At 38.9% G+C, this 24791-nt stretch overlaps 1 protein-coding gene across 2 annotated transcripts in view; it reads left to right on the top strand.

Annotated features, from left to right (window-relative positions):
• The window catches only part of PALLD (palladin, cytoskeletal associated protein), a 414827-nt gene that overhangs the window by 376629 nt on the left and 13407 nt on the right, over positions 1 to 24791 (top strand). Inside the window, exons 13-17 of one of the 2 annotated variants that reach the window (XM_080831100.1) lie at positions 6853 to 6988; positions 9921 to 10019; positions 10815 to 10865; positions 11981 to 12202; positions 16558 to 16707. In XM_080831100.1, the coding sequence (XP_080687226.1) occupies positions 6853 to 6988; positions 9921 to 10019; positions 10815 to 10865; positions 11981 to 12202; positions 16558 to 16707 (658 nt within the window). The remainder of the gene's footprint in view (positions 1 to 6852; positions 6989 to 9920; positions 10020 to 10814; positions 10866 to 11980; positions 12203 to 16557; positions 16708 to 24791) is intronic. The other variant, XM_080831101.1, reaches the window with a different exon arrangement.

Below are 24791 nucleotides of genomic sequence, written 5' to 3'. Positions count from 1 at the left end.
GTTTTATTCTGTTTGTATGTTTAGCATTGTCCTCATTTTAATCCGGAAAAGGGTAGGCTGGTCATGCACTAAGTTTTTAAATAGTCTATGAAGATAAGGTTCTATTTCTCCTATGTCTGGGTAGCAGAGGTCGGACAGGGAACAAAGGCCATGGATGCCAGGGATCCACCACATGGTCAAGAATGCCACTGATAGTGCGCTGTACTCAGACTCACAGCAACACTATTTGGTTGCTGGTTGATGGCAGTTTGGGGAACTTCTGCCCATCCAGTTCCTCCAGGGCCTTTCTTCAGACAGCTGCATTCTTCCCCAAGGTGACCCGGGTCACTAGCGGCTTCTTAAAGCTTTTGACAGACACAAATGTGAACTTGACTAAATCTTTCAGATGGGGCAGTGAGGAGAAAACATGCCTTAGAAAGAAGCCTGTTTGCAAGTTGATAAAATTCATGTATCCTGCTCGCCTCACAATGGCTGATAGTTAGGTTTACGGCTTCCACTGCTGTCACCCTGCTCCTCTACAGGGTAAATCTCCTACGAGGTGGTGGGAATCCAGAGGATTTGGGAATGCTCCCTAGGAAGAGTGCAGTAGTTGTGTGTCTGCTGGTCTCTGAGCAGCTGTACCAAGTCTCCAGGTGAATCATATCAGAGCTATCTCCGAAAACCAGACTGGCACTGGCTGGCACTGTAGTTTTTGTCCACCTTCACATTCTTAGAATCTGTTCTCATAAGGGAGTGCCACAAAGCCCGTGCTACAATGTTTCATACTCTTAATTGCCTCTTTTGTATAAGTAGGCCTTTGGTTTGAAATGTTATCCCATGTTTGTCAAAAGGAAAAGCATGTGTCAATAAGAGCTTTTATATGGATGTTTTCGTGAGAGCTTGTACTACGTAGGCATTCAGCTCTACACATGATCTCATTGTCCCACTCTTTCTCCCCGATTTATAAGAAACAGGTAGGTGGGGACACTGTCATCACTGCGCATTCAAGGTGAGAGTGCCATGAGGTGAAGGGATTTCCCAGGGTTCTGGAATAAGCCTGAGCAAAGACAGAGTCATGTGACTTAGCCTGGGTGTATTGCCCAGGTTGATCGCAGATAAATCTGATGTCTGCTATTTCTTGATCAAAGAAAACAACTGCAAACCAACGAAACAGAAACCCCTAAGTCTTAAGGAAAAGTTCGTAAAGATTTATTTGTACTTTAGGCAGTTTCTCAAGTCAAGACAGTAGTTAGATAGTAACAGAAAAGACAAAAGCTGCATTGGACTCTGCAGACGTTATCTCATTATTCCTGTCTTTCTCCCATCTTGCAGGAAATAAGTAGGTGGGGGGCTTTGTCATTCCCCATCAGAGGCAGAGGTCTGAAAGGGTTGCGGGCTTCCCTAGGGTCTTGTTACTGGGTTCACTAGTATCTTAGAAGATCACCCAGAACGTTGCATCCAATCCCAGACAAGTATTTCCTGGCAAATTAGCAAATGAGATCTCATGGGCGGCTGTGACTAATGATGATTCTGTTGAAATGTCTGCCCCTGGAACAGATCAGAATCAGACATCCTCATCTCGGATGGCTCTGTACCAAGTAGTGGTAGAGTACACACATGTGTGTAAGTTTATTCTTTAGAGAAGCCAAAAGATAATGTGAGGAGAACTTAATATATTTACAAAGGCATCTATTTTCCTTCAGGTATGAGCTCAGGTTATCCACTTGTACTCTAACAGCTTTGGTTTCATAATAAAATTCAGTTAGAAAAAATAGAATTGATATAAAAAAACTCAGTTTGTGTATCTTGGGCTCTTTTATATATTAATTCACACATTACATTCTTGAATATGAGGGATTCCTAAATGCCAGCATGTTAATGATTCTGCTTACTGTGAAATTTTGTGGACTTTAGTCATGGTTAGAGATCAGTGAATATGAGAAGAGAATAAGAGGACTTTCAGTAATTAGAAAAGTTCTTTGGCTGCTAGATAGGTATATTACCTCTTAAATCAGTGTTGTACTCTGGAGATCTGAGTTTCTAGAATACACTGACAGAACTGACCTAGAATAGTGTATCAAGGGCAGGATGCTTTCAAGATTATTCAGTAGCTAAGAAAAGAAAAAAAAAAAGAAAGAAAGAAAACCTCTTAGGATTTGGTGGTGGTTGCATCTGGAAGATTTTACCTTCCATATGCGTGTGTATATGTTTAAGATGTTTTTGCCCCACAACCACATGAATATTATTTTAAAATGGTAAGTGACTTACTGTTGAAGCTAGAGTAAACAGATCAGTAATATTTTTTTGCAGAGTTAGGCTGGACTGTATATATACTGAAGTATTTATATTCAGTGTGGTAGGCTTGTATGAATTGTTTACTGGTTAAGATCTGCTTCTGAGTATGGGTTTTTGTGAAGAGTTCTGGTTTTAGTAACAGTTTACTTTGAGTAAGCATTTAAGCATTTTTATTTTTAATTGTACAAACCATCATAAAAGGAGATCATCTCTTTGTCACCAAGTATTTTTAAAATTTCCTAATGAGTTGTTGCTCTTCATTTATCAAAAGTGGTCCCATTTGGGAGAACCAGCCACGGCGATTTTACATTAAATTCCAACAAAGAATTAGTTTTAGAGGAAAACAAACTCAGTTGCAAAAACTTTGCCTCGAAAACTCACAACTCTTTTTCTTTTCTGTTGCCTCTACCACAAAAGAATACTTCACTTAGGTTTCTACTAGAACATTATATACTAACTCTTAGCTCTGTGCTCAGTTTTAACACAGTTGCTTGAAGTGTTTTCGGAATTATGTTAATCCAAATGAGATACTCTCTGAAAAAAAGAAAAGGTTCCATATTAAAATAAGGCCGAGAAGTACTGTATCCGGTACCTCTTTTCTCAAGGTTCACAATGCCCTGGTGACCCTGCCAGGCCCATTCAGACCTGTGACCTTTGCACAGCCTCGCTGTCTCTCTAGGTCTTCACACTGTCACTTGGGCCTCAGCGCTAACATCACCTCCTCAGACCTGTGATTGACTGCATTGTGTAATACAGTCACCCACTCACACTCCGTCCCTTCCTAGCACTTGACACCTTCCTGCTGTGTCCCTCCTTCCACCCTTTTACTTCCTGACTCTGCCAACCCCACCATCGACTATAATTTTTCTAAACACAGTCACTTAGTTTTGTTCAACATTGTATTCTGAGCACCTAGAACAGAGTTGAACATGAGAAGCCAATCAATACAGATTATTTGCACCTTTTCAGAAACCAGTCAAGAGTTCTTGGTATCTTTTTAAACTCCTTTCCCTTTTTCATTCTGTTCCCCTCAGCCAGATTTGTCTCCCTGACTGACTTCCATACTGGACAGTTTCCATTGGCCTCTCCAGAGCCACCCTTTGTTTGCCAGGCACTGATCCAAGGGCTTAATATGTAATTAGCTAGTGTCATTTTCCTAATAATCCTATGAGATATATGTTCTTAATACCCATGTTTTACACTTTACAGAGGAGGAAACTGTGGCATGTAGCCATTAGTAAATAGCCAAACCACTGTGTTTGAGGCAGTAAAAAATAAGACAGTGTTCCTTCTACACTTTTATTCCTGCTGAGTCTGAATTCCTTCCCTATCTCTACTCATCTGCATCCTTATCATCTTTCAGGATTCCCTCTTTCATAGAGTCTTCTGCAGTCAGAAGACTCTCTTCAACTTTTTAAATTCCCATTGTACCTAGAATTACTAAGACATAGTTTGTTCCTTCATTTATTCTCCAACTTGATTCTTAACACCTCGAGATCAAAGACCACCCTGTAGGATTTGATCTTCTCCTTGTCATATAGAATGCTTTTTAGACTATAGTGATAACACTTTTGTTGTATTATTGTTTTTCACTTTTATGCAGAGAATTTCTACTGCACAGAATTCCAAGATGTCATCAAGTGACACAGTCACTTATCTTACAAACCAACTATGCAGTTACAGGCTTAACAGAATTTGTATTGATGTATTTGCCTAGCATTGTACCTTAGTATATACTCAGTAAGTAGTTGTGCAGTGACTGTTAGACATCTAAAAATCTTTCAATTGATTGATTTGATTTCAGTGTTAATTGTTCAGAACGAAGAGAATATGTACACCTTAAATTCTGTGAGTAAGAGAAAATAATGTCTTTAAAATAGCAGGAAATAGAGATGAAGTAAATGCTCCTCTAATGCTTGTGATCTTTCTGTGTTTGGGGAATCCCCTTGTTAAAAGAAATATAGAATGACTAGGGTTTTTTTGAGGGTCAAAGAGTAATTTTAATTGTACTCTTTGAAACAATAAAATGTTGGGTGGCAGGAACACAAACCAAGGTGAAAGGTTTCTCTATGAATTGTCCCAGAGCAGTCATTCTTAAGTTCCCTAAAGAGTCAAGTATACTGAGAAATTCTTTTTAAACCACGGGACTTATTCTGTCATGAATAGACAGGTGTTTACTTGTTCAAGAGGACTTGTGGCTATCTTAAAAAAAAACAGTTCTCTGTTTCTATTGTTTAGATGATCTGTTCTGGCCTTGAGAGCCGCCCTTTGCCCTTTTCTTTCTTATTTGTGCAGAGAACACGGCTCTCAGTATATCCTGCCTGCAGAGACACACTGAAGCTTCTGTCTCAATGGCTGCTCTTTATCACATAGCTGTGCAACTTGTTTATGTTGTCAAGCTTAAAGTAGTAATAGGAACCCGTGTGTTCCCAATATATATAACATAGAGCTGGCTTTCATTTTATCTTTCAGGTGACTTCAGAACACACCTCTTCTAAGTTCACAGAGGTTAAGGCTTTAGTCAAAAGCAGCACAGAAATATATTTCCAAAACTGTGTAATTTGTATGTGTCCTGAGCCTGACTTTTTACATGTGGTTTGATTATAGATGGCTTTGGGACAATTTTTCTTGCCTAAGAGGGGAAGGCAGAGAGAGGTCAGAAGTGAAAATAGAGGGGTGCCTAGGTGGCTTAGTTGGTTGAGCATCTGCCTTCGGCTCAGGTCATGATCCCAGCCAGGGTCCTAGAATCACCCTGAGTGATTTGGCAGGCAGATGTTCAACCAACTGAGCCACCTAGGTACAATAAATAAAATCTTTGAGGGGGGGGGGGGGACAAAGAAGTGAAGACGGCTCGGCAGGGAGTCTGCTTCTCCCTCTGCCTTTGCCCCTCCCCTCCACCCTTCCCACCTCTCCTCTTCCTCCCTCAAATAAATAAATAAAATATTTTTCTTAAGGATTTTATTTAGGTGTGCCTGGGTGGCTCAGTCAGCTAAGCAACTGCCTTCGGCTCAGGTCATGATTGTGGAGTCCCGGGATCAAGTCCTACATCCGGCTCCCTGCTCAGCGAGGAGTCTGCTTCTCCCTCTCCTCTGTCCCTTTCCCCCTGCTTGTGCTCTCTCTCTCTCCTTCTCCAAAATCTCTAAATATTTATTTATTTATTTGAGAGAGAGCATGAGAGGGGAGAGGTCAGAGGGAGAAGTAGACTCCCCGTGGAGCAGGGAGCCCAATGCGGGGCTCAATCCCAGGTCTCTGGGATCATGACCTGAGCCAGAGGCAGATGTTCAACCAACTGAGCCACCTAGGTCCCCCAATAAATAAAATCTTTGGGTGGGGGGGGGGGACCAAGAAGTGAAGATGGCTAGTACATCCACTCACTTACTCCATGAACGTTATTTTCAGGTCTGCTATTTGACAAGCATTTTGACAAGCATTAACCAGAGGCAGGGTGCGAAGAGACAATTAAAAAGAGCATATATTAATAAAGTTTGATAAATGCTATGAAGAAAACAAACACGGTACAATAACTAATGGGTAGACTTGGTCAGGGTCCTCCTTTCCAAGGGGACAATAAACTGAAACCTGCAGGCTGAGGACATTGTCCTGAGAAAGAGAGTAAGGGCCAGAGGTGCCAGGCTCAGGAAAGCAGACACAAAATGCACATTTTTGTTGAAGGATTGTATGGTTCCAAAAATTGAGGTTGTAAATCATGATTCTTATGGCTCTTAGTGGTCATGTGTCACAGCTTCACCGCCCAACTCTTAAAAATCAAGATCAATTTCCAGGCAGTAGGATACAACAGAGTCTGACCTGGTTTTTGATATTCAAACACAGGATATCACAATATTTTCTTTAATACCAGTGTTTAACACCCTCCATTTGAACTTCAAAGCAAATGACTAGAAAAGGAGGAACCTGGAAAAGCTATCAGGATATTTTCTGCAGTTCGTTTCAGAAGACTCAACTACCAGGAGATCAAATGCACCTGGTTTATTGATTTACATAACAAGTGTGGGATCAGGAGGCTCCACCAGTAGGTCACCTGTGTGCTAAAAATATAATCAGGGCTCCGGGGTCTCTTGTCTTTCCAAGCTGTCATCATCAGCATGTTGCAGGTTCTCCCCTTGATCTCAGTGTGGACGTAGCAGTGTGGGGCATCACATGTTAACACTGTGGGAGCCAGTGAAAGAAGAGGGGCACTTCTTCCTGCGTGTTGCTTTTTAGAGATGAGACATTTTTCACTACAGCACCTCACCCTTTCCAACTTCGATTTCCCCAGTCTCAGTAGCCGGGCTCCATCACCTGCCTCTGGCCACACTAACCACTGTCCACGGGATTGTGACCATTCGACGTAGGTCAGTCATGCCTGAATTTGGGGAGGCGGTCACCTTCTCTAAGCACACTGGAGGGTGAGCCCCACAAAATCAGGGGAAGTTCAGCAAAGAACCAGGGGAATGGACTCAGGAGGAGCACAGGCCTCAGGACTCCCTGGTATTACTAAAGAGAGCAGAGTGCTCCTTGGTCACAGGATGCTCATGTGCCTGACAAGTGACTCTAGTGCCGTGTGCTTTTGTCCTGCAGGGGATTTCCAAAGAAGGCCAACAGAACTGCTAGAATAGCTTCTGATGAGGAGATTCAAGGCACAAAGGATGCTGTCATTCAAGACCTGGAACGAAAACTTCGCTTCAAGGAGGACCTCCTGAACAATGGCCAGCCGGTACGCAGAGATGGATTTGGGGCCTGAACTTGGAATAGTAGCTACCCACATCAGAGAGCTCTTCCTACACTTTGGTTCTTGCAGTTTGGCTGCAAAATTGATTTCATTTACCCTAAATCTCAATGTTCTTCTTAGCGTTATGGCCTGAATCGGGAAAAGGGAGAAAGGGGAAAGGCTTCCCTCGACTTGGCCCCCACTCTTTCCTGCCATTCATGAAAACCATTCTTGGAGCGAAGTTAGCAAGTTGCAGATAAAGAGGAAGGGCTGATTTTAAGGTGGGGACTAAAACAAATGAGGAACTGCAGCATTACAAAGAAACAGGAACAAATCTGGGCTGGGTAGGAGGGGGAAGGTGTGCTCTGGAATGATCTGTATCTACCGAAAGGAGAATGTGGATTCTCTGACATGTAAGCCTTCTACACAAAGGCTGTCTTTACTGAGGAAATGACCCCTGAAGTCCAGTACTGTTCTAGTAGACCATTACTAGATACTGATTAGGTAATCTGAAAGAGTAACGCTTGTTTCACAGTATTGTTCTGCTATCTGTACAGTAGACCTGGTAAACAATATATGTATATAAGGTGTTTTTGCCGTTAGACTTCAATATTTCCTCATCAGTTGTTTCTGGTTTTTTACCTGCCCAGCCTCTTATCACATCTGAGTATTTTTAAGGGGACAGGAAGAACAAGCCTCACAAATAAGGTTTTCCAGGTGAAGGAAAAGAGCCTTTTGTGGCTTTATTTTGGAATTATCACCAGAAAAATTTGCCTGGCTCTTAAGCAGAAGAAGAAAAGGGCCTCTTTGTAGAAAAGCTCCCTCTCAGATACCTTTTTCAGGGTAGAAAGCTCTCTATGTTAAGTATGTTTTCTAGGAATTTTAATTCTCACACATTGATAAATAAAAATGTGAGAACAAAACTTGTTTGATTGGAAAGATGAAGGGTAGAGGAAGGGTGCTGAATGCTGCTTTTAATTATTAGGGCATCCTAATCTGAGTTCAGGAAGATTAAAATTCTAATGAGATCTTGTGTTGGTCAATCATTTCATTGAGAATACAAGATTTTCACAAAGGGAAAATATTTTCTCCCTGAAACAAGTAATTGCATGTGTAAATGTGCATACTCTGGAAGTTTTCCCTGGCTCTGTCAACTAAAGCCTTTGAAAGATTAAAACAAATACTTATGGGAACTTACTCAAGCCAGGTAAAGGCATTTCTCCAGTTTTTTGGGTCTCTGTTTAAATATTCCTTATGGACTAAGAATCTCTTGCTCAAAGAGACTTAAGACATCTATAAGCTGTTATGTTATACTATGTGTATTATATGTATATCTATCTGTTTAGCAGTGAACGACATTCACAATGAGTTCCATAGATTACCACATTTGAGAGCTTAAAAGGACAACTTTTTCCTAGTGCTGCATATTATTCTATTCTTATTTTTGGCTTCCATAGACAGGGCTTGGATATCCACATGGCCTAGTGGTTTAGAAACAAAATTGAAATGAATTTGACTTTTAGTGGTAGCAGGTGCATTCTGGCAGAGGACTAGGTATCAAACTGGTATTTCTGCTTTTAAGGAAAAGAGTGGAAATTACTCCAGTCCTACCTTTGATGTTCATACAGTTCTCCATGAAAACATGGAGAAGGCTTTTTAAGAGAGCAGGTATTTTAAACTCTTTTTGAAAATTGAATTCAGTGATTCTTTAACAGATGTGAGAAAATTAATTTAAATAATAACATACTTGGACTGAGACAGTCCATGCACCAAAACACATACCTCTACCCCGTCTAATCCTCCACCCCTTCTTTAGTAAATGAAATTATATGAACTTCAGGACTGTTTGTCATTTGGCATGGACTTGTTTCACTTCCCGGTTTCAGCCGGGACTAGAACCAGCAATTACTGGAAATTGTAAATTTATTCAACATATTTTCCTGATTAGAGAGTTTCCAATAGAATCTGCATCTATGTTCAGAAGTTTGGAACTTCACTGAAATAACTTCTGTATTTTTTTAAGATTCTGCCTTACTAATTATTCTCTATTTTGAATTAAACACTTGTTTATGGGACAGAAGGTCTCTGAAAGTTCTTCTCAGACCTGTAATTCTAAGGCACTTTAGAACCAAAATTCAAAGGCAGGAAACAGCCCAACAGACAGAACAAAAACGTTGGCATTTCTTTTGTGTAAGAATGGCCCAGCAAATATATTTTGGCCAAATCTAGAGTACTGGCTGCTAGATGCAAAAATATTACCACTTTGTTTGCCTCATAGGTAAGCAGTCTTCCTCTGAGCAGAATCTTGAATTATGGATACTAGCTTTGGCAAGTATCTTTCACAGTCCTTTTGCTGATTCAGCCATGTGCAATCATTCTTTGGGGACTATTATACTTGCCTACGTTCACCTGCTAAACAGCAGCCTAGGAGGTGAGAATCCCAAACAGAGGGGACCCTCACTGCCAGCTAGTCTAAAACTTCCCTTATCAGAGGCTTGGAGCAGATACGCTGTCTCGAAGATTGTTGGGATGGCAATAAAAATAACATTTCCTTTAAAAAATATTTTGTTATTTGAGTATCTTTTTTTCTCTTTTTTTTCTTGCATCCTTAAGGATTAGCATATGACAGATATTTTCTTTGTGGTTTCTGCTCTGTTTGGTTATTATATTCACCTTAAATTTGTGCTGTATCAGTTGGTGGCTCTCAAGAGTAGTTACCCCATCTCCCAACACAGGATTAAGCCACTAAGACCAGAAGGGGAGGTAAGAGAACAACTGAACAACTGAATGAAACAGACTCCTTTTATATACAGATATCTGAAGGTTGAGAGAAAATAGTTACAGAAAACATCAAAACTCATTTTTTAAAATTCCTTATGAGGCAGTATGTAATTGTGAATTTTCTAATTTTGTATTTTTTGTGACTTGCTTTGTTTAGAGGTTAACATATGAAGAGAGAATGGCTCGTCGATTACTAGGTGCTGACAGTGCAACTGTTTTTAATATTCAGGAGCCAGAAGAGGAAGCAGCTAATCAGGTACTGAGTTCCTCTGGACTAATTAGAAAAATAATAATTATTCTCACCCCTCTCCCCATCCTCTTTATAGACACTATTCTTGGGATCAATTCTGTGAGAATCAGAGAGCAAGTCAAAGAAAAGCAGTATTATTATCACCAATCACTCTCATAGCTGATATTTATTGAACATATAGCATGTACCAGACAGGTGTGTGAAGTGACTGGTAAGAGTTATTTCAATCAGTGATACCTGTCCTTTTATCTTCTTATTGGTCAAGTTTATTCTCCTTCAAGTATCTTTCTGTTTTTCCTGTCCTGTGTTTTAATGCAAAACAGTTTCTGGGGAGAAACATATTTTTATTGAAACTGTGTGAAATAGGTAGTGAATATTTCCAATTATATTCTTAACATCTAGTCAAAATAAAATGTGTATAGAAAAAATGATGTCTTTATTTTCCCTCACATATACAGTTAGAAATCACTAATCAGCAGAAAACCTGAATCACTATTTTTGTTCCCCTGCTACGCTCAAGAAAAAGTCCCTTCATGGATTTGATGTAACCTGTTTTATAATCTCCACTGCTTCTGCTTGGAGTTTCCAGGTGTAGTCTCAAGATTAAAGAAAGCATTTTAAAACAAGTTTAAAGGATTAAGTAAACTCTCATAGATGTTGAAAAATAGATCTGCCTTCAATATCTGAAGACTTTTCTGCATTCAATATTGCTACCACAAAAATCTCTTAAAGAAAACTAGAATTCTTGCTAGATTCTTATTTCTGTTATTAGTCTTCACTTCTTTTTTTCTACCATTACAGGAAATTGGGTCTCCTCATGCTTCTGTAGGGAGTCCTCTGGATGGTCAAAAGGTTAAGCTTTTCACCTTTCTTCCCCTTCCGGTCTTTCACTGTATCTGTTTTCTTGTGTTCTTCCTTACCTGTGTATCTGTCTTTACTGCCATATATTAATTACAAATAGTATGACCAGTGTCTATTTTTATTTAATATCAGATGAACAGAATTATTGCACTACTGTGCTTTTTGTCATGTATTACAAACTTGAATTTGATTCTGTCACTAGTGAATACTCTGAACTGTAAATCATTAAAAGTTTCTCATTTGTTATACCTTTCTGGGGGAAAATATGCTAATTCTTAAACTAATTTGATACTAATTAAAACAAAAAACTCCTATATTTTTTGCAGTTTTATTCATACTGTTGTATTTCTTTCCTCAAGACAATAGTTTTTTAAAGGTGGCGCAGCTTTTTTATGAGAAAACCTAGCTAAAGAGAGTATTTTGTAATGAGCTGCCTTGTTTTCATTGTGCTTTGTAAGCAAGAGAACTGTAGGATCCCCCTTAATTGCCAAGGGATGTTGATGGCTACTCTGCTCTTGCCTTTTTAATCAAAATTTTGACTGAACTGTCAATTCTGTTTTTCTTTCAAAGAGGCTGGAGAGTAGTTCCTACTAGCTGCAAAGCCGGAGGAGGAGTTCAGAGGCTATGTGACTGAGAATTAGGAGTGAAGAAAAAAAAATGCCATTTTTCCATTATCTGCTTGATAAAATGCTCTGTAACCCTGCAGCCGTTAGCCACACGCACTGTCGCCCTGCACAGCTTTCACTTACAGAAAGAAATCAGTGTTCCACCATGTTTTTATTTCTATGAACAGTTTAGGAACACAGAGCTGTTGCCTTTTTCTTTCTCCACAACCCCACAAGAGAAAAGAGAAAAATTCATCTTCATAGTTTTTGGGGGGAGGAGGATGACAAAACCTGAAGACAATTTGAAATATCATATATATACTTACTTCCAGATGTTTTTGTTTTATATGGAATTGAGTTGGACTCAGGCTTGTTTTTTAGTCTCTGGTAAAAAGATCACTGTCTTATGTGTGCCTCATCAGAGAGGAGAGTAAGACTCCTGAGACGCGTGGGGCCACAAGGGACTGAGGTTGCTAACATGACCTTTTTTGCCTAATATAGGAATACAAAGTCTCCAGCTGTGAACAGAGACTCATCAGTGAGATCGAGTACAGGCTAGAAAGGTCTCCTGTGGATGAATCAGGTGATGATATTCAATATGGGGACGTACCTGTGGAAAATGCAGTGGCACCATTCTTTGAGATGAAGCTGAAACATTACAAGATCTTTGAGGGAATGCCTGTAACTTTCACATGCAGGGTGACTGGGAATCCAAAACCAAAGGTAAGCTGAAAACATGGCTTTTTAAGAGTCCTGTTTTCTGTGGAAGTTTAGCTTCCAAAATACAGAGTGGATAACAGAAGGAAGAGATACAGACTACCTTTCTCAGTACCCGTGATGTAAAATGTTTGAAGTACTGTTAAGTTCAGGGCCTTCCTCAGGAGGCATTAGAAACCAAAAAGAGTAGAAGGGTAGAGTTTGGGTTTGAAGACTAGAAGAAAAACAATTAAATAATCGACAAGGAGCTTTTCATACACCTACATCATTTACTCATGTGATGTTATCAATGTCACTCCCAAATTGCAGGTGACTGAACTGAGCTCAGTGAGGTTTAATTAACTTGTCCAAGGTCAGGGAGCTGGTGAGCTGCCAGGCTTGAACACGAACCCCATGCTGTGTACCATACAGAGAAGCAGTGCGTACCATGGATTATAAAAACTTCAGATCTTTAAGCTACAAAACCAAAGCTTCCTATATTTACAAAGGGCTAGAGGCCAGAATACTGTTGAGAAAGGATATTCAAAGGAACTTCTGAAAACTCAGGAGGACTAGACTGAACTGGATGGGAGCCCTCTTCCTACAGACACATGGAAACGGCTGGATAAAGAGTTGCCCAGTCTTTAAAGGGAAGCGAGAATAACTGCTCACTAGTCCAGAAAGCAATAAACAGAATTATACTTTTCCCTATAACTTGGGAGAAAAGAAGAAAAAAGGTGCCTGTGAGAAAGAGAAACTCCACATTCACACTTTCACATGATAGGAAGCCAAAAGCTGCAAAATTAATGTGAAATTTAGTCCAGGATGATTAAAATCCTTGTTTCTGGCAGAAGCAAGCAAAAACTGCCCCAGAGAACACTCACAATTGGGGGCATATCAAACTTCTGTAGGGTAAGAAGGAGGAAGAAGAAATTCACAGTGAAAACTTATAAATCATATAAGAAACAACGATAAAAAGAATCAATAGCAAAAGAAACAAAGGGGCACCTGGGTGGCTCAGTCATTAAGCATCTGCCTTCAGCCCTCTGGCATTGGGCTCCCTGCTCAGCAGGGTGTCTGCTTCTCTCTCTGCCCTTCATCCCGTTCGTGCTCTCTCTCTCTCTCTTTCTCTCTCTCTCTCTCAAATAAAAGTTTTTTAAAAAATAAAAAATAAATGAAAAAAATAGAAACTTTAATGAAGAAAAAACCAGGACAGTACCAAAGACAAGGCAAATTTGTAAAATAACCGTACAGAAATGAAAAATACACTCACTGAAATTAAGAAGCTTAACAGTGGTGTCAGAGAGAAAGAGTAAAGAAAATAACCTTAAACTTTCAAATGCATATCTACCTTCTAAGATGAGACTTTTATAATAAAATGTGATTAGAAAACACTTTATTCTTGGCATAATTTGGATAATTGCTGTACATTCACAAACATATCAAATTCATGTACTAAAAATAAGTGTGGGGGCGCCTGGGTGGCTCAGTGGGTTAAAGCCTCTGCCTTCGGCTCGGGTCATGATCCCAGGGTCCTGGGATCGAGCCCCACATCGGGCTCTCTGCTCAGCAGGGAGCCTGCTTCCCTTCCTCTCTCTCTCTCTCTCTGCCCACCTCTCTGCCTACTTGTGATCTCTGCCTGTCAAATAAATAAATAAAATCTTTAAAAAAAAAAAAAATAAAAAAAAAAAAAATAAAATAAAAATAAGTGTGCAGCTTATGAATGAAACTCAACAAGAAACCGTACATTAAGCTTCCAAAATCTTCACAAAGATCCCTTGTTATTTTTAAGTCTTACTCAAGGCTTAAGGTCATTAATTAAGTTCTAAGATCACTAATTCTTGTTTTAAAGAACACTATGTTCTTTAAGAACATATGTTCTTTAAGAACACTATGTTCTGAAAGATGAGCTGTTTAACATAACTTCGCTTTTCTAGTAGGAATTTAAATGTTTCACAGCTTTATGAGGCTTAATTTTTTAAGAATTTTTATTGTTAGATATTGTTAGATATTGTTAGATTGTCTTCTTTCACTTCTTCCTTCTTCTCCTTCCTCCCTCTTGTCCTCACTGCAGTTCTTTTTCTTCCCTCCCTGGTTTATTGAAGAACCATTTCTTCTGCACATGGTATATAAATTATATTAGGCCTATTAAGGTATGGGATAGTCATCATGTTTAAAAAAAAAAAATCCTTTTTTTTTCCGGCTTATGTTTAAAAAAAAAAAAAGAATGTATTCTGCTTCTGACATGCTTGTTCCATATGGGGACACGAGAAGATTGAAAGGAATTTCTAATTCACCCTCTTTTCTTCTCTTGTACCCTCCTCTTCCCTCTCCATTGGCAGGCTTGATAAAATTATTGGGACTATTAGTTAATTCTCATTTGAAAGTTGTATTTCAAGTATAATGGAGGTGAGAAGTATGATTAAAGGGAAGAAACAAGTCTGAAGAACTGGCGTGGTGGCAAGAATGCAAAAGGAAGAAACTGTATACTAATCACGGCTTCTTTGTTCCATCAGAAAACGTAAAACCACCAAGAAGAGAATGATAATTATGAAGTATCATGCTTACTCTAATTTAATTTTTAGAACTGAGGATTATGAGTCTAGTTGATGATCCATTCTTAGGTTCTGGAGATTAATTATACAGTCTGTAAATTTAGAGCTAATTGAAAAATAGGAGTTGGAAAATTTTCGGCAGTCGGATCCCAATTATTCATGCACTTATTTCTAGCCATTCCCTTCTTAGAAATACAAGTTTCAAAGAGGTTTTTCAGATTCAGAGGCTTTCATATAGAGTGGAATTTGAATGCCGGTTGTGGTCTCAATTTGCATATGGATTTACATTAAGGAAGAAGTTCATTTTATTTTTTTTAAAGATTTTACTTAATTTATTTGACAGAGGGGCTGAAAGGGAACACAGCAGGGGGAGTGGGAGAGAGCCTCCAGGCTGAGCAGGGAGCCTGATGGGGGGGCTCCATCCCAGGACTCTGAGATCATAACCTGAGCTGAAGGCAGACGCTTGCCTACTGAGGCACCCAAAGAAGTTCATTTTAAAAACTGAAGGTTCTAAAGTAGGCTTCTTCTCTTAGGAATGCATTAGGAATGCTTTAGGTTGCCAGGAACAACAGCTGACAACAAAGAACTTGTTGCGGCTTTAGAAAAGGGGATTTGTTTAGTTCCCAAACCAAAAAGTCTGGAGGGGGGTTGATGCAGGCATTAGTTCAGCATCTCAGTCATGTGAGGGCCCCTGGCACTATGATTCATCATTATGGCCCCATGTCTCAGCTGTCAAAAATAATCACTAAATCATGAGGGATCCGTGGACCAGTGGTTTTATTTAAAGATGAGGGAAGGTAGGAGGACCTATGAAAGAGGTTATTTGACCATTTTAAAATGTCATTTAGTCCAGATTTATTTTTACTTTATTCTTCACATTTAATTTTCTATCAAACCAAGTTAAAATATTATTGAAAATTATTGTAAGTTTAAATATTGCTGTGTTTTCTTTAACATAGCAGGGAGAGAGGACAAACTTTCAACCTCTGAGCATGTGCTCCTTGGTCCAGAATTAAAGCAGTAGAGCTCCAGCCACCACCAACCCCTAACTGTTGCTCCTTCCTCACTGCCATTTTGTCTAACACAATTCAGGGGAATGGTTGGGTTGGGGGTCTGTTATTCCCCAAAATAACCTTCTTACCTTTGCTTTACAAGTAATGCATTTTACTTCAATGCATTTCATTCAGTACATGTGAAAATAGAACCAAAAAGAAAAATGCCTATAGAGCCACTCCAGAACTAACTATTGTCCATGTTCAATATAGATCCCTTCATATAAATGATATTTAAAAAATATGGACTAATATATGAATACCTACTTATATGCATATTTTTAAAATATATAATTTTGGGGGGCGCCTGGGTGGCTCAGTGGGTTAAGCCTCTGCCTTCGGCTCAGGTCATGATCTCAGGGTCCTGGGATCGAGTCCCGCATCGGACTCTCTGCTCAGCAGGGAGCCTGCTCCCCTCTGCCTCTCTCTGCCTACTTGTGATCTCTCTCTGTCAAATAAATAAATAAAATCTTTAAAAATAAAAAATAAAATAAAATAAAATATGTAATTTTTTAAAAACTTAAAATAGAATTAAACCTGTATGTTGCCTACTTTTTTCACTCAAAAATCAATTTCCTATTCAGATGTTCTGTTTAACATTTTAACATGAAAATGGTGATCAGCCCTGAAAAAAAATAAAATAAACGACACATTCGAAACCTGGGGGGAAAAAAAAATGCTGATCAGCTCTGCAGGCCACACAGTATTTACCAGTCCCCCAGATACAGCGGTACTACACACATCCTTAATTTTTCATCACTGTTTCCTTTCACAGATCTATTGGTTTAAAGATGGAAAGCAGATCTCTCCAAAGAATGATCACTACACCATTCAAAGAGATCTTGACGGGACCTGCTCTCTCCACACCACAGCCTCCACCCTAGATGACGATGGGAATTACACAATTATGGCTGCAAACCCTCAGGTAAAGATTGGGGGTATAGGTCTGGCTTCAGTTCTATGCATAGCCACTACAGGCATATATTTGGAGAAAGGAACTGTTTAATTCAAGGGTAGAATCATATTTCTTTGACTTGAAACTATCTCCCCAAATTCTATATCCATTTTGGTTTTGGAGGATAGAAAGTTCTTTCATTAGTATTTATTTCTTCGGGTGTTTTTCATATGACTACTTGCAGTACAGATGTGTTTTCTTCCTAATCTTACTCAGGGCCTAAAAGGTACACTTCTTACACCGGTGGTGGGGTTGCAGTGGTGGACATAACAAAGTCCTGAGATGGAAAATAAGCCAGAAAACACATATATAAAAATTATCATTTCAGCTAGGATTAAGTTCTATAGAAAAAAAAAAGCAGGGGGGGGGGAGAAAAGGACAGTGAGTGGCATACATAAATATGCCATAGTAAAAAAAATCCTCAAAAATAAAATATTTTAAAAATATATATATATACAGTTACTTAATTCAATGGAATTTAGGTATATAAGTGTAGACAAATTATAGTTTTGATAGCATCTATGTATGGCATTCAGGATTAAGTTTCCATCCAAATGTTTTCTCTTATATTTGTCCTTTGATTTAGCGCCAAAAAACCAGCTGACTACTTAGAATTTAATAGGCAGCTACTCACGGGGCACCTGGGTGGCTCAGTGGGTAAAGCCTCTGCCTTCAGCTCAGGTCATGATCTCAGGGTCCTGGGATCGAGCCCCGCATCAGGCTATCTGCTCAGCAGGGAGCCTGCTTCCTCCTCTCTCTCTCTCTCTCTGCCTGCCTCTCTGCCTACTTGTGATCTCTCTCTGTCAAATAAATAAATAAAATCTTAAAAAAAAAAAATAGGCAGCTACTCAGGTATCAGGTTTCCAAGTCAAACCTACAAGATTTTTTTTGAGTGTCAGGTATGTTTTAGACACTGTGCTGGGTAGGGAGGATGCAAAGATGATTAAGAAGGGATTTGGTACCTTCAGAGCTCAGTGTATGACAGGGAAATTTTACAAAGTCAGCAGAAGTCATGTAAATAGCACACTTAAAAAAAAAAAGAAGCTAAAATTAACAATTTTATTATACAATGAAGATTGTCCGGTCATGCTTTTAAAATCTCTGACCTATTTATATCATTCCATATTTCATTATTTCTTTTGAAGGAAATACGAAGTGTTAGAAAATGATACAGATAATTTCAGCAAAGCTTACATTAAAAGGCTGTGCAATGTTTATCGTAATATTATACTGTCACATAAACATCTATTTCTGCAATAATACTGAGATCAGAATGAAATTCTAATTATTCACTAATCAAGTTGTCATAGAGCACACCAATCTCTTCACTGTCAACAGTTTCCATATTAAATGTGCACTTTCTTGAGGTTCTAATTTTTCAATCACTGAATATATGACTATTGAAAAATAGTCAAAAGCATAACTTTTACTAAAAGTTACATTGTAATACTTACTTGTGTTCATGGTTGGAGGATTTGAGGGAAAAGAAGTGGAACTTGCTTTTTTCTTTCTTATTGTATTTTCAGTATATATCCTTGACTATTATTAACAAATTTCAATTTTCAGTTTTCTGCCTACTAAAATAAAGTGGAGAACTCTACAAAATTCAAAAATTTTTTTCAAAATTTTTCTTCATGCTAGGTCCTTTATTCCTCTTTCCCCTAGAAAGTTTGTAATATATTATAGGAGATCAAATTAACTGTGTTCCTTAAGCACTTGCCAATCCTGGTCCTGATGTTAATTTTGAGGCATTTTTCCTTGTGAATGTTTTAAAGTGTTATGGAGTCAGTGGTTTTCTAGAACAAAGAACATAAATGTAAGATTACTACAATTTTAAGTCTGCTTCTAGTCTTCTTCAAATTATACTAATGTCGTTTTACACGTGGAAAAGTTCTAAACAGGGAGGGACTCCACTGGCCATGAGCAGAGTTGGCAACTGCGTGCCAGCCCCTGAGCGTTGAAACTATTGACAGGTTATGATGAAGTCATTAGATGAAGGAGAGCTGTTGAAGTTCCCGTTTTGGAAAACAGAAGAGAGGGAAGGGAAAGAAAGAATGAAATGACACAACAAAGGCCAGAAATGCAGAACAGTACTGGTGCTAATGAAAAGCCTAAGTGTACACGTGTAGTTCAGGGGTTAAGAAAATGAACTTCGGCATCAGACAGATCAGAGTTGAATTTCTGCCTCTGCCACTCACCACGCATGTGACCTTTAGCAAGTCGCCTAACCTCTCTGTGCCTCTTTCCTCTTCTATGAAATGAGAATAATCATATGGAATCAAATAATGCACTCGGTTTACCTGACATATAATATGCTTTCAGTAAAAGGTCGTTATTGTCATTTAATTCAGAGACACTAATAACCCTGTCTTAAAGCAGCAGCCCTAATAGTGGGCAGAAGCCTGTGGAATCAGGATGTAAAGGATGGTTCTATTTCTAGATATTCCAGTCCTGCTGTTAGAGTAAGCAAGTCAGTTCAGGATGGAGCTTCTACCCAACATGTTGCTGGTGTGTGGTCTTCTGACCTCCTGGCTTTTCCTTCTTATCACCCCCATGGGAAAGGGGTTAGTTAGGCAGCAGACGTGGCTGTGCCATAACTGCCCCAGCTGTGGGCTAGCTGGAGACAGGCCACACCCAAAGCACAGCTGACAGGAGCCACACAGGAAGCTGGGAAGTTGCTTTGCTTCCAGCACACCCAGAGCCAAGGAAGGCCCAAAAGAGAGCTGTCAGGGCCCTCATTCCAGTCCCTGGAGTTCTGCTGCTTTACCAAATCCTAGGATATGTCCCAAAGTTAACCTTCTCTCATTCTTGGCCTCTACCCTTGGAAGAGAAGACAAAGAAATGAGAAGTGGACCAGTTTATATCAGGTAGCCAGGCCCTTCTCACAGAATATCCTATGTGATTTCAGCAAACAGTAATATGACTGCTTTGGGTGTGTCAGAGGTCACAGAAACCAAACCAATGCCAAAACCTAGAATCCCAACTATCTCTCAAGGTTAGCTGATCCAGCCAGTATTCTAATTAAAGAGGGTAAAACTGCATCATGTCTCCTTTTCTACCTAAATAAGCAAAGGCAGGCATTGGAGGGGAAACTTGTGAAGAGAATCTGAGGAAATCCTAAAAGTGGGCATGCAGACCTCACATGGAAATTGCTGCGAGAGAATTTTTATATTTATGGTACCTGGTATTAATTACTATTCCAAGTTTCGGCATGTTGCCTGGTTGATTTTAGTTTCACAAGCAGAACTCCTGCTCTCTCCTGGCATCTTCGGTAACAGGTATATGCAGATATGCCAGATGGAGGTTTTGTGGGCTGTCACCTAAAAACTGGAACAGACTACACTACCCATTAGAAAGATAAGAGGTATTTAAACCATGACAAACAGACCATTTTTTTTAACCTAATACTTGATGTAAGTTATCATTTGTGGCTTCCAGGAATACCATAATAGAAATGTTTAACAGTTTTAAACTCTATGTTACTGGATATTAAAGTATTTTGCCATTCTTGTAATTTGTGAATTAAAACATGATTTGAGGGGCACCTGGATGGCTCAGGTCATGATCTCAGGGTCCTGGGATGGAGCTCTGCATCTGGCTTCCCACTCAGCGGGGAATCTGCTTGTCCCTCTATCCCTCCCTCCCCACTCATGCTCACTCATGCCCACGTGGCCCTCTCTTTCTCACGCTCATAAATAAGTAAAATCTTTTTTTTAAAATATGATTTAAAGAAGCATGATATAAAAGTCAAAGCTGAATTTTTTAGGATACATTAATCCCAAAAGCGTAACATACAGTCAAAAAAAACCTTGAGTCCCTGGTCCTTGATGCCCTTTGGTTACCTTAAAATTTTTTCACATTTTAAATGTATTTGGTTTGAAAGGGAGACAACTCCATCTATTTTTCCTGGTACACTGTAGTGTACATGATGTGAAATGACCAAGGGAAAGAGGAAAAGGCTGGAGTGGAAAAATGAGTTCAGTAATGAAACACAGACGGCAGAGCTTTCCTGAGCAGTGGAAAGTAATTACAGAGAGCAGCCAAGAGAAAGGGTGAGAACCAAGGAAAGAGAGAATACCAAAGTTCAGCAGAATATTTTATAGAATATTTTTCCACCTGGGTTCATCTTTTGGGAATAAGAAACACATTAGATATTGCTGACTGCATCCAAATTCGACTTGGGCTGGAACACACAGCTCTAAACATGCACTGGCCACCGTGTGTCACACTCAGTGTGTGCTGTGAGGGCAATTCCTGAGGGACCAAAGCAGCCACATAGCTGAGTGAAATAATGAGTGATTATGCAGCGCTCCACCACACATAATGCCAAAATGAGGATCACAAATGTAGTTTTAGACTCTGATCCTATCTTGAAGACACAACTAAATCTAAACATGAATGTTTTACTTTGTTTTGTTGTGTTGCTAAGTTACTCTGTGCTGCACTTGGAGTTTGGAAGGGCTGTTTTGCAACTTGATGTTTCCTCAAGTTGCATTATGTATACAAGTGGCAAACTTTTATAAAGACCTGTGTGCCACAGTTAAACTTTAAGCTAGGAAATATAAATGTTATTTCCATATTATATAAATAATTGGCCTTGCATGAGGCGTAAATAATCCTTACAAGCTGTATGTTTAAAACATAATTCTTCACTTTAAGAATTCAAACTTATTACTTGTTCTATAGCTTTAAACTCTGGATTTGTTTGGAATAGAAAAGTAACACACAGCTGAATTAAATTTAAGAAGTGGGTTTGCTTGTGTTTTGTTGTAGCATTAGAAGGTTTCCTGGCTCATTTCAAACTTCAAACATTCACTTCCATTCTTCCTTCACGTGTTAATAATAAAGTAGATCTAAATGAGAAAGTTAAAAGCAAAGGCAACAGCACTAATGTGCATCAGAGCCTAGTAGTCACAACGATTACTAGGATTAATTGGCACGTTAGCATGATTAAAATTTTGTATGACCGTCATAAGACGTCCAGACTTAAAAATCTGAACTTTAAATTGTGTACATCTTTTCAAAAGTGTTTCACTGAATTCTGGGAGTTCCCCCCCCCCCAATAAAAAGTCAAAATTATACAACTTGTTAGTTTAGAAAGCTTTCTAAATGCTCCTGGTCATTTACTGGTTAGTAATGTATATTTAGCCAATATCACTGTATTATCAAACTAATATTCTGCCTCCCAAAGATCATTCCTTTCCCTTTTATGCTCAGAAGTGAAACGTGTAGGAGTTAAAAAGGTAACAAACGGTGACATATTCCTTTTTCTTAAATTTGGGTAAAGATACTATGTGGTTCTAGGCAGCAGCAGTAAAAATGAAAACACTGTAGAAATGTGTAATCTTTAAAGAGCAGTATGCCAACCCTTTGACCCTATTTTTTGGAGAGGGAAGAGGAGTCAGATTTATCTAAACTAAGCAGAGTCTAATGGTTAGAGTTGAGTAGGACTTTTTCTCTTACGCGTCAATTGCATCCATTACATAATGAACACAGTGAATATACCAGTGTGCCTGACACCTTTCAAGCAATAGCATACATTTTTCCTTTGGAGTAAATTATATCCTAATGCCAAAAGAAAGAAAGAAAGAAAGAAAACCCCACTGCATATGAAAAAAAAATTGTTTTTAAAACAATTCTAAGGGATGCTTCATGTCCATCTGGTTGTTACTATAATTATGTCGATATTCAGAGCTATAACATGTTGAATGTTTACTATGTGCAAAACACAAGACTCAGTATTTTACACCTATTAACTCATTTAATCTTCATAAGAACCCATGCAAGACTGATTAACTATATGGTCCTATTTTATAGATAAGGAAACTCAGGAGGTTAAATTACCTGCCTAATGTCACTCAGTTATAAGGGACGGGCCTGGTTTACAAACCTAGACTGACTCCAGAGCTAAGGAGGGTCATACAAAGGTAACTAGGGATCATCCCAGTGTTAAGACCACTGAGGGGCGGGGGAGACAGTCATTAAAAGAGGCATTTGAAGGAATCAAAAAAAGGAGGTAAGAACATACTCAAGCAAGGTTAACCACTTGGGTGAAATTTACTGGAGTAAATCTGACACCAACCAAGGTGTCAGGACCCCTAAAAATTATCTTGATGCATATCTGTGCATACATGTCCAGTAAAACCATACCCATAATGAGTAGTGATAATTTATATCATCAAGATCTATTTGATATTTGGAAGATAAAGACCATCTTAGGTTGTATCATTTAAACTTTACAACATCTGTGTGAGACAGATACGGTGCCCTGGTTTTTACAGAAGAAGAAACAAAGGCTTCAACAAATTTGGTTATTTGCCCCCAAAGTCTTAGGAAGTCAAAACTCAAGTCCAGATTAGAGAAAAATTTTTTATCTGCTTCCCCAAATTCAAGGTTAAAGGCTGAATTTAACTTACCTCTTTTTCTAACCACAGAAATGATTAGTTGATGTTAACTTCCCTCGTGGATCTTCTGGGTTTTAAACCACAAGGAAAAATCTTCCAAATTATATAAATCTATTTTAATCTATCTAGATTATTTAATCCATCTAGATTAAAATGATTTGCTTAAGTAGCAAAGCAAATAGTAAGGAAGCCATATCCCATATCACTAGAATTTTGAAGCTATTTGTGTGAAACAAAACACAAGATTCCCCTGTCTTTAGCCCCCGAAAGAATCATGGATCTTACATGTTCACTTGTTAAAGCAGCTGCTATGATGCATCAGTTGGGTAATTTACCAGAGGTCTCCCAAGCAAGTCATGTCTAGATTTTTTGTAGCAGGCATAGATTTAGAGGGGCTAGATGAAATTAATTTCCAGATTTCAGGCTAGCTTAGGGGGGCTTCCAAGTGTTTGCCAAGAGCTTAGCATAAGAGAATATACATCATGTGGCCTGAACTTTAGATAGAACATATCTAAATTAGAAATATTCCCCCTCATAATGGTATACTTCACGTGTCCTTGGAAATTTCAAGAAAGGCAGTGTTTAAATATGACCTCAGTAGCAAATACTGTGAATGCTAGAGGAGGTTACATATCTAATGGGATAAGACTACTTCAGTTTTGTTTCTTTACGACCTCCTCTTTCTATTTGACAGTTCCCAATTCTCCTGTCTGTGTTACAGCACTATGTGTCTTTGCCTTTTCGGAGTGGTCAAGGCCCCAAAGAAGTCCAGGCTGGGGGGAGACTGGACAGCCCTCCTGACTGGATTCCTGCCCTCCACCAAATGCTGCTATGGGGTTTCTCTGTGTCCCCTCCGCCACCGTGCTCCCTTACCCCAGTTTACGCTCAGGTGGAACTCAGCAGTTCCTCAAAACATACAGAACAGTTGTGCTTCTGTTACTTGTCTATACTGGAAACTTGGCAAAATGAGAGTTGTTGGTAAATTTAGACTATAAGTGCACCTGAGGGCGGCTCATCTACTGTGAGCTAGAAATCCCTAAGTCTAATCATTAATAACCTGCCTCTCAGTTTTCCTCTCTTGCTGTTCCCTCTGGCCATCATCAGAATTTAGACATACAACTGCTCACATCCTCCTGGGATATAAGAGGAGAAAATCATCTATTTTGCTGCTTTGCTAGTAATAGGGGAAAAAATTAAAAGAAGGGGCTAAAACAAAATGCCAGAGTAACAATGGTGATTTATTCATATCATCTGAGTCCTCTATTACTTTTGTCTATCCTAGGACAGCATTTATATCAGTTTTCAATTTAAGAGATAAAATCTGAGAGATAAAATATAGCTTTTCATTAGATAGGCCCACATCATATGACCCACGTATTTTAGATACCTCATTACTTCTGGTTTTTAAATCATGACTATGCTCATTTCATAGGAACATGGTAACCTGTAGTCATTTACTCTCTTTGTTGTCCCCATGCGTACGTCTCATATAATGTTCATTTCATCATGCTTGCATCTCTTTTAATATATGGTTTTTAGAAGGAATACTGCTAACATTTAATATATGTTAGTACATTTAATATATATGTATTACAAAAGATACGTCAGAAAACTAAAATCATCGAGTTTGATTTCAGAATTAGCTACAAC

This window comes from Martes martes (assembly GCF_963455335.1).
Source record: "Martes martes genome assembly, chromosome: 2".
Lineage (NCBI taxonomy): Eukaryota > Metazoa > Chordata > Mammalia > Carnivora > Mustelidae > Martes > Martes martes.
Note: the sequence above shows the minus strand (reverse complement) of the source record. Positions and strands in the feature narration are given on the sequence as shown.